General features: G+C 38.5%; 1 protein-coding gene across 2 annotated transcripts; it reads right to left on the bottom strand.

The window, feature by feature from the left end:
• Positions 1–658: 658 nt before the first annotated feature.
• On the bottom strand, positions 659–11,127 carry LOC135464204 (endoribonuclease LACTB2-like). 2 transcript variants are annotated; one of them, XM_064741708.1, is made up of 7 exons: positions 11,000–11,127; positions 9,138–9,301; positions 6,993–7,113; positions 5,615–5,717; positions 4,574–4,798; positions 3,472–3,553; positions 659–999 (listed from the first exon to the last, which is right to left on the bottom strand). In XM_064741708.1, the coding sequence occupies exons 1-7, from the start codon at positions 11,119–11,121 to the stop codon at positions 941–943; spliced, it is 876 nt and encodes a 291-aa protein (XP_064597778.1). In that variant the 5' UTR covers positions 11,122–11,127; the 3' UTR covers positions 659–940. The 2 variants fall into 2 exon arrangements, with proteins under 2 accessions (XP_064597778.1, XP_064597777.1); XM_064741707.1 differs by having other exon boundaries at positions 11,013–11,116.
• Positions 11,128–11,188: the final 61 nt, after the last annotated feature.

Here is an 11,188-nt window from a genome sequence, read left to right as displayed (position 1 = left end):
ATTTCATTGGTGTTTTACGCCGTACTCAGGAATATTGCACTTATACGACGGCGACCAGCATTATGGTGAGAGGAAACCGGGCAGAGCCGGGTGGAAACCCACGACCATCCGCAGGTTGCTGCAAGACCTTCCAACGTACAGCCGGAGAGGAAGCCTGCATAATCAAAATGAGCTGAAACCTTTCAGAACAATTAATTCTGTAAAATAGTTTTGTTTCCACTGACAAGTATTTTAGGGGGCTATACTAAGTAATGTTCTAAGTTTTAAAATGATTTCCAGGTCAAAGTATTTGGAAAATAAGGAATAATAAGCGCACCGCCCTCAGTATAATAGAGCTAACAAATCTTGATGGTTGATTCTTATCAACTATCATCAATTCAAGATACAAATGTTCACAAAATGTCACCGTTTCTCGTTTATGGAACACACTGGCTATAACATGATAGACACAGGAGCTACTAATTATGAATGAAGATGAATTTACGTGTTCAGACACAAGAGTTCATCTTATTACCCACTCACTCATTAACCAATTTTCACAAAATTTCACAGTTTTTCAGCTATGGCATACACCGACTATAATATGATCAAAAGGAAAATAGATACCGGAGCTCCTTATAATGAATCAAGGTGAATTCATGTGTCTTGACTCATAAGTTGATCTTGAACTTATTATCTCATTTATTTCATTGTTCAATGCAGGGCTCAAGAACATGTCAAATCAAGCAATATCAAGTAGATCCCTTTGTCCGATATTGGGTCCCTTTGTTTGACATCAGACACCAGACAAAGTCAGCTCCCTGAGGCAAGTATATAGCTTGTCAACCCGTTTTCCTCACACCTCATCTCAATTACATATGCTGAGTATTAAAAATCAGTGTGTTAAAACTTTATTTATTCTGGGATAAAACTAGTTGATATCTTCCAGAATTTAACTTGGTCAGACATTTGATTTGATGACAATTCTCCATCTCTTTTCTCCGTCCTTCACATCCCAGTCTGTAAAAATAAACAATAATACCATACTGGGTGTGATTGTTCAAAAGTGTAAATAGTGTATGAACAGTTAAACCAGGCTTAAATCTTAATACCAGTCGTGGCCTAATACAAAATTAAAGGAGAAGAAAACATAAAAATGATGCCAATATCAGATGAAAGAGCGTCAAAACTTATTTGCAAACATAATATTTAATATTTTTTTGGATTTTTTTAAGAGAAGGGTATTTGAAAATATTTTTGTATGGTGGGTATTTGGGACCAACTTTTGGTATTTATCATTGTTGCAAAATAATGTTCTAAATAAGGATGTGATGCTCGTGTAATAAATTTATTTGAATGTAAATTTGTTGTTTATATCAAAACATATGTATTTAACCTAAATTATGACAACATTTATGAACATATTAAAAATATAAATATGATCCAAATTGAGGCTTAATACATTTGTTAGATGAAAAAAACAAATTCTAGTGCAAAAATATTGATTAAACCAGTGTAACATCCTCATTTATGACATTATTAAACAAAGACTATAAACACCAAAAGGTGGTCCCAAATACGCACCATACGAAAATTATTTTCAAGTGACTTTTTATCCTTAAGGAAAAATCGGAAAAAAATATTGAAGACCACATTTAGGAATAACTTAATGCACTCTTTCATCTGAACTTTGTCATTTTTATGTTTTCTCCACCTTTAATGACACCTAAGTTCAGACTAAAGTTAATACCAGGCTAAACTGCTAATACACATTTGAACAGCGGGGCCCAGTTTATTTGACCGTGTTCAGCGTTACGCTGGACTGTACGCATTTTCCACTCGAATACATGACATGATTTTATTCATGTATGTGGTGGAAAGCAACTGATATTGTAGCTGTCATTAAGATGATCAAAAAGTCTATATGGGAGTGTAGCCACTTTATTTGTTATTACAGAACATGTATCTATAATTGCTTCTATCCTCCCAACTCCTTACCATCCACTATTGCCACTTTTATGACATTTTTAAGAGGTACTTAGAAGATGACCTTGTATCAGCTTCTGATTTAGTAGTTTGCAACGTACTTTCGACGTACATTCTACCAATGTTCGACAATGATGTCAGAACATGTGTCAAAAACACTGCATAGCAATAACTCAGAAGTTGTTATCCGTTTAGGACAGACATGTTGGAAGCAATTTGAAAATGGTATGGTCATCAGTCGACAATTCCCGCACAAAAGGCCATTTTTGCATTTTTTTTTTAATGGAAAGTGTCCGTACCGCTTCCGACACCATTGTACAAACTGTGATGAACCTCTATATGTGCATGACTACAAAGGCTGACCAAATTAAGCATCCACAGACGTTTTATATGATTTATTTATTTATTTATTTATTTGATTGGTGTTTTACGCCGTACTCAAGAATATTTCACTATTTCATACGATGGCGGCCAGCATTATAGTGGGTGGAAACCGGGCAGAGCCCGGGGGAAACCTACAACCATCCGCAGATTGCTGGCAGACCTTCCCACGTACAGCTGAAGAGGAAGCCACCATGAGCTGGACATGAACTCACAGCCACCGCATTGGTGAGAGACTCCTGGGTCACCAGGCTGCGCTAGCGTGCTAACCAACTGAGCCACGGAGGCCCCATTTTTTATATGAAGCTTTATCCCTACCCACTACTGTCTGCCACCCACCCTCTGTCCACACTCTTCATTGGCAGCAATCCACTGGCCCATCCATCAATCAAACTCTGCTCAGTACTCAAGTGCTTGTTCATATGTGTGAATAGTACTGTGTATGTACAGGTGTACCAGCTACTCTTGTTTATTCATATGTCATAGAGATGACATCATTAAATTTTATGAAAATATTGAAATCATCAAATATCCTACTTCTCAGTTTTTGAAGTGAAAGATTTACAGAAACAGCACTGTCTTGAGAAAATTTACAATGGCTTTGTTCTACCGAAAATTTCTTCCATGACTACATTGCTCATTTTGATGACTTGAGAGAGATCTGTTGATTTGAGAAAGGTGTTGTTAGACTTGTTTAGAGGGTTAAGATAATACCCTCCTGGAAAATCATAAATGAGTATCAATATATTATGTCTTTACAGCCTATAAAATGAATTTTATCTAACAAAATTTTAGGGCAAATATACTACCCGCCATATTGTGAAGGATTCGTATTGTGAAAGACAAACAAAAACTCATCACTTTTCCTTCCAGGTAATTTGGGATACTTTACATGCCCTAAAAGTTCGCCTACAAAAACGCATTTTTAGAGGCAAATAAATGTCACAATATATCATTTTTGGTGCTGAAACTTGTAATTTTCCAGTAGAGTATCATCCCATGTTCTTAACAAACCTCAAAACACCATTCTACAATCAGCGGAACTCTCAGAATCAGGAAAAATGGATAAGTTAGTCATGGACGCAATTTAACGTCATTTAGGATATTCATGCCGTTTAAATTTACCTATTTTGTTCTCTTTCTTTAACTTGACCAAATGATTATTCACGTTCTTTTCAGCTGGCAGGTGAAGACGTTCAGGAACATCCTGAAATTACAAGCAAAAGTAGAAACCGATGTCATCACACCAAATACGTTCTGTATGCAACAATTTGTTTGAATAAAACATGTACCAAAGACTGCATAATTAGTTGTCTTGATTGACTGGCACAGCAGAATGCTGGTCACAGTTTCATGACAGAGGTCACCATGCAAAGGTTGCCCAGAGGTCATGATAGACAGGTCAGAGGTCGATATCATTTAATTGATTTCAGTATTTTTCGATGTGTTTTTGTTCAATTATTTGAATTGTATTTCACGATGTACTCAAGAATACACAGTGTTTTTGTACCTTATATGAGAATCGGATGAGTGATTGTAAATGTCATCACGCTATGCTCTAAATTTGATTGAACTCAATTCATTAAAGTGGAAGGTTATGTCATATGGCTTATTTAAACCAAACAAAAAAGCAGTGCAGCATCAAACAAAAAAACTATGAAACATTTTTGAATATTTATTTCAGCATTTTTTATGCTTTCATAATGAAGAGTATTATTTATTTTGATTGGAGATGTATACCTTACTCAAAAATATTTCACTTATACCACGGTGGCAAGCATTATGGTGGGAGAAAACAGGGAAAAGCTTGGGGGAAACCGAAAACCACTCACAGGTTACTGGGTGACCTTCCTGCCTATAACTGAAACCAGTACAAGCAGGGCTTGAACGCACAGCGAACACATTGGTGAGAGGCTCCTGGGTCAGTGTTTTTATTTATTTATTTATTTGACTGGTGTTTTACGCCATACTCAAGAATATTTCACTTATACGACGACGGCCAACATTATGGTGAGGGTCAGTGTTTTGTGCTAGCTTGCCAATTGCATGGCCGGACGCCCAATCAGTAGGACAATGTTTATCATAAAAACTACCAGTGTAGCTACTGAATTGTGAAAGAAATTTGCTTCCGTGGGATCATTTACCGGTGTTTTGGATCTTCATGGTGAGACAAATAGCATTTTTGTTGAAAAATTAAACAGGCCATCTTTTTAAGTAGAGAACTTACTTTATAAATTATTTTGACCAATTCCATAGCGGTCAATGATTGGCCAGCCCGCTCTTTCAAAGTGCCCAATATCTGACCTTCTCTCATCTGCCTATGGCTGATGTACTGTTGTATCACTTCTATGGGGTTCTCAATCACTGGTCCATGGCCAGGGTAGATAACTCTGGGTTGCAAGGACAATATGGTCTCTAAAGACTTCATGTAAGTGTAGAGGTCTTCAAATACCTGGAGCAGAAAAACATTTATTTATGTTTTGCATAATACGAAACTTGGCAAATGTTGAAGAACCAGCAGCCTGCTGTGATCATCGGTTTCCCCCCAGCTATGCTGTCGTATAAGTGAAATATTCTTGGGTACAGCATAAACACCAATCAAATAAATAAGTAACTCAATTCAAAATACACTGCAAAAAATATTATTTTTCTAGAATACTTCTAGAATGACACAGCATGAAATATTATTATGGAAGTGCCTTCTCCTAGAATAACATTGCATAAAATGTTATTGTGGAAGTGCCTTCTCCAAGAATGACATTGTATGAATTATTATTATGGAAGTGACTTCTCCTAGAATGACACTGCATGATTTATTATTATGGAAGTGACTTCTAGAATGACACTGCATGATTTATTATTATGGAAGTGCGTTCTCCTAGAATGACATTGCATGATTTATTATTACAGAAGTGCGTTCTCTTAGAATGACATTGCATGATTTATTATTACTGAAGTGCCTTCTCCTAGAATGACATTGCATGAAATATTATTATGGAAGCGACTTCTCCTAGAATGACATTGCATGAAATATTATTACGGAAGTGCCTTCTCCTAGAATGACATTGCATGAATTATTATTACTCAAGTGACTTCTCCTATAATGACATTCCACAATGTTATTATGAAAGTGCTTCCTCCGCAAATGACATTGCATGAATTATTATTACTCAAGTGCCTTCTCCTAGAATGACATTGTATGAAATAATGACATTGCATTATTACAGTTGTGCCTTCTTCCTGACAAAACTGTATGGACTCTTTTTACCGTGGTCCCTTCTCCCAGAATGCAGTCGCCTGAGAACACAGCATTCTCCTCTTCCAGATATAAGATCATGTGATCTTCTGTGTGCCCTGGAGTATGCACAGCCCTACAATGAGCAGGAGAGTTCTACTTGGGATCATGTAAATAACAAATGTTACAAGGGAGATAATTCCTGCTCTTCTATGATCATCCTGCAAGCAAGGGTCTGATTGTTCAACAGAGTAATACTGAGACTAAGTCATATGACACTTCAGCATATTTAGTTTATATTTAATATACTGTTACACAATAACTGTTGGGCCATTGTACAAAACTGAAGACTTGGTTCAAAGTCAAATCTGGTATTAAGCTTTTTGATTAACTGGGCCCAGAGTCTCAGGATGAACTGGGTGTTCCATCAAACACGCTCCGCCATACCGCAAATGTAAATCGGATCATGTGCAAAACAGGGAAGAGTAAGGTAATGTTCAATAAAGTTTCTCACACAGTAGACTAAAGAATGAATGAATGCATGCTTTTTCAGTCTTATGAAGAAGAGTCATCATTACATGTGTGTAAATATGCTGCCAAAATTATGTCGCCACTGAAGTATCACGCCGAAGGCACCAGACATGACACCACACCCAGTCACACTATACTGGCACCGGGCCAGTCAGTCCTGTTTCATCGCTCTAACCTCTCAATGCTGAGCACCAAGCCATGCAGCAGCAGGTACATTTTTTAAATCTGTGGTATGACCTGACCCAGGTTAAATAAATAACGTACAACAACTGGCGACAGTTGTGGATGAAGGCACTGCTTCCACGTCAAGAAATTGTGCCACAAAATGTCTTTCCATCCTAAGGCACATTTGATCTCGTTTCACATTGCAACGCTCCATGCACCAATCCATTAGCAGTTACATACTTGCAACTCAAATTTCCTGGCTTTACGTCACAGAGGGCGAGGGAGTGTAGTACAGGCGGTCTTTTATACAGGCTATGTTCATCTATTCATGGGAGATAACTCTTCCTTGTATTTGACAAAAGTAAAGGTCTGATATTTTGCTCTGGTTATATACATGGTAGCCATTTTAATCAAATCACGCCAACTGAAATATCAGCTTTTGTAGCGTAATAGCTCTGCCATTTACACTGGAATTTGAACCCAAATTCCGGCACTACAAATCGTGAGCTAAAGAAAAAAAGCACCTCCACTGCAGTTACAGGCAGAGGAAAGCAATGGAAAGCTGCTCCTGTCTTTTTAGTGTCTTCTTCATTTACTTGATTAACTTGAAAAGAAATTCCACAGCACCTGTGTTACTTATTACTTTATGCTGAAACTCTTCTGCTGTTCAGTAGATGATTTTAATTCATACACTGTTACTGTAATATACCAGCACCTTAATGTTGCTCCATCTGTGCGTAAAATTTTGTTGTCATCCACAAAGTCGTATCTAAGTTCTCCCCCTAAATCTACGTCACTCTGAGATACCCTTTTGTACTTCCATATGTTTGGAACATCTGAATGAAAAACAAATAGTGGGTATCAATGCCCCAGAATCCTGCTTTTGACAATATAACCTGTCAAAATCAATGATTGAACGCTTGGGGTTTAACGTCGTACTAGACAATTTTTCAATCATATGATGACCAGGAGTGTTTAGGTGTGTGTACCTATACTGTGTCTCCTTGTGGCAGGGTGAGTCCATAATGCCGAAGTGCTGTCACCACTGAAGTGTCAGGCTGAAGACACTAGATATGACACCCCATCTAGTTATATTACACTGATAACGGTCCACTTTCAATGCTCTAACCTCTTAGTACTGAGTGCAAAGTGATGCGGCAAAAAGTACCATTTTTTCAGTCTTTGGTATGACCCGACCCGGGATTGATCCTGGGTCTCCTGACTTTGAGGTGGACGCTCTAACCATCAGGCCACCTATAACCTGGCATACATGCATACTCAAGTATATTCAAAGTGTAATGAACAGATTTTTAAAATTTTAAAGATTCAGTGCATTCAGTTTTTGGGGCTGGGGGAAACTGGAGTTCACGGAATAAAGCACTGGGCATTGGCTATTAATGAACTTTCCCACATGTGACTTACAGATATAAGCAGCATTTTTTAAAAAGGCAAGTGGTTTTCTGCAAATATTAGACTGAGCAAATTGGCGCAGGGGTACTATTTACCTCTTATAGTCAGCCAAGGGAAATCACCCAGATTCCATCTACATCCATTTATTTATCTGACTGATTTTTAACACTGCGCCAAAGATATTGTCACTTACATGTATATATTATATGTATATTGATCAAGTTTTTGGCGAAAGCAAACTAGACAGTTGCGGTAAACCACCTCTCCTTTTTCAGGTACCTGATAAACTTTTAGACTGACAGCCAATACTCAAACAGGACAATACAGGTTTGAACATACAACCTTTTAGGTCACATGCCTTATGGTCATAGCAAGCAAGGTCACAGCAAGCAGGATCAATATATAAAAGTCTCTTGACAAACTCAACACAATGAACTGCCACATTTCACACTTATGTTTAGTATTTTTTTGAGTGCTTGGGGTTTAACGTCGTACTTATCAATTTTTCAGTCATATGATGACGAAGGAATCCTTAGGGTATATGTAATGTCCCTCCTTGTTGCAGAACGGATTTCCACCGTTCTCTTATTTAGTGCTGCTTCACTGAGATGACTTAGCGAAGGCAAGTAAGCTGCCCCGCCCGAGCCATTATACTGATATGGGTCAACCAGTCGTTGCACTCTCCCCTTCACGCTTAATGCCAAGCGAGGAAGTTACAACTTTCTCTTTTAAGGTCTGAAGTGTGACTTGACCCAGGATTGACTCTGGATCTACCGCTCCCGAAGTGGACGCTCTACCAACTGTGCTATCGGGGCCAGTGGTATTTTCTAGAGAGATACAGAATCGATTTTGAACAGCTGGTGTGATTGATGGGCATGTCCAGGCACTGCCCAGCCTAGCCTAAATTTTAGGTATGACTGATTTATTCAAGCATAAACACAGCTGAAATCAAACCACTGTTATCTCCACTGTTCACATTGGTTCTGTATCACTTTAATCTGTGTCTGAATGATTCATCGGCCTTAAACACAGAGCCATTTAAAAATTTTTTGTGAAGTTTAACTGATTTCTTATCAGACAACATGAAGTGTTGCCATCAAAAGTATCATTTTTAAGCCTTTATGTGCTTCTGAAAATGCATTTTTACATACTAAGCTTCAGGTGAAATGGGGGCCTCAGTGGCCGAGGGAGTTAGCACACCAGCATGGCGCAATGACCCACGAGCCTCTCACCAATGCAGTCTCTGTGAGTTCAAGTTCACCTTATGCTGCCTTCCTCTCCAGCCGTACTTGGGATCGTCTGCCAGCAACCTGCGGATGGTCGTGGATTTCCAATGGGCTTTTACCTACTTCCTCCCACTATAATGTTGGACGCCGATGTATAAGTGAAACATTCTTGAGTACGGCGTTTTAACACCATTTAAAGAAATAAATTAGGTGAAATACACTACCTGTGGTGACTTCTCTACACACATCAGGCACCCCGCCCACATGATCAAAATGCCAATGGGTTATAAATATGTCTGACAACACCACATTCCGCTGTGATAACTCTGTCTTCAACAAGGATGTGTACTCTGGTTTGCCAGGCTCCCCAGCATCGATTAGAATCCTCCTAAAATTACAAAAATCAATAAGATTTAATGTGTGTATGTATCAATCCTCATCTTTGTCATCACTAGGAATAAAAAATTTAAAAAAAAAAAAAAATTCCATCCTGGTCGACTCTATTTTTACAGATGCTGTTGGGTGACATCAGGCAAAGAATTTTCTTTATAAACGATCCAGTAAAACACTTATATTAGCTTTTCCCTCGCGCTAGAAAGACGTGAGGGATGTGTATATTGCCGTATCCTGCAGCCGACATCACATGAGGCTGTTGACTAGGTTATCTCCCTTTGTTTGGTTGTGAAAAGAATGATACATACATATAAGTCTTATGTGCTGAATTGATATGTTTCAGGTAACAATATTTTTTGGCAGGAGAAATTTATTACATGGTTACTCAGTGACAGAATACAGAAATAGGTTTACAATATGATATTAAAGTCAGACAGAACTTTAAGCTAATACAGAAAGAGAAGTGCCAGATTTATAATAAAGCAACAATGATCAAAAATTGTGTTTCCAGGGCAAAATAAATCTGCGTCAGAATGTACCAGTATTACTTGTTTATTTATACTGTTGACTTTTACATGTGTATGCATTATACATTAATGAAATTAACCAATAATCTTGGAAAATTAAATTTCTCACAGTATTGTGTGACTGCTTTCGAATGATTATTTTTTAGATACGTAGTACATGCATACAAACAAAAAGTTATGGAATGAAAATTATTTTCAATGCTTAGGAAATAAGCAAGAAAATAAGGCAGTTGACCACACATGGGGCATTAAGAAAGGAATTTGCACCTTTTGACCTGTAGCTGCAGTTATTTATATCATGCATTCTAGTTTTCCAACACCATTTTCAGCACATGTAGCCCCCGAAAAACTCCTTTTCTTGTACTGGCCTAGCGTTGTTAGACTTATTTATTTCTTTATTTCATTAGTTCCCACGACCATCCACAGGTTGCTGACAGACCTTCCCACATACCGCCGGAGAGGAAGCCAGCATGAGCTGGACTTGAACTCATAGCGACCGCATTGGTGAGAGGCTCCTAGGTCATTGCGCAGTGTCATTGGAGTCTCAACACTGACAATGTTAATTTTGTGCTCAATGAAGGTTCAGGCTGTCCATTTTTTTATGGAACAAGTGTTGCGCAAATAAAAGACACTAACCTAAGCTTTTCACACCCACTGCACCGCCACCATCTGTCCCTATGTAATTCAGAATAGCTTTACTATAGCCATGAAGGCTTCCATGGTATACGCTCCTTGGCGCCTGCGGACATGTTGAGCACCTATGTGCATGTCCTGCTTGTGGAATAGTGGGAAGATGGCATCATATGCTGCGGCGTTAATACTGTGGAAGCCTTTATGGCTATAATAAATCTACCTTAAATCCAGTATGTAATTATGATGGTGCGATGGATGCGGAAAGCAGGTCTTAAGGTTGTTGTCTTAATTTGCGCGACACTTTTTTGACAACAAAGAAAATCGGCCTGGGGCTTCGTTAAATACGAAATTAACACTGTAAGCGTCGAGATTCCAACGACGCTAAGCCAGTATTGTCCACAGTTGGATTTTTTCGGGGCTAGACTGTACTTGTTGCATGCTGTGCAATTTCTGCGAAGTTGTGGGATTTGATCAGGTATTTACGCAAAAGCATCAATGTGCATAAAACATGGCCAATTTCACGGTCAATTAACCTTTCCCCTGTACCAATGACATATGTGTTTGTTCCCTGAAGCGTCATTGGACCTGGGTTGCATCCAAGGACCCGCAACACACGTGTTGACAACTCCTGAACTTTCGGCAAAACGGTCGCCATCTTGTTCAAACTGTCAATCTGATCACGTGACTCTCATCTGACACAGCGTTCAACTTGTTTCTTATAG

Source organism: Liolophura sinensis, chromosome 3, assembly GCF_032854445.1.
Source record: "Liolophura sinensis isolate JHLJ2023 chromosome 3, CUHK_Ljap_v2, whole genome shotgun sequence".
Lineage (NCBI taxonomy): Eukaryota > Metazoa > Mollusca > Polyplacophora > Chitonida > Chitonidae > Liolophura > Liolophura sinensis.
The sequence above is the reverse complement of the archived record's forward strand: the minus strand, read 5'-3'. Positions and strand labels throughout refer to the sequence as shown.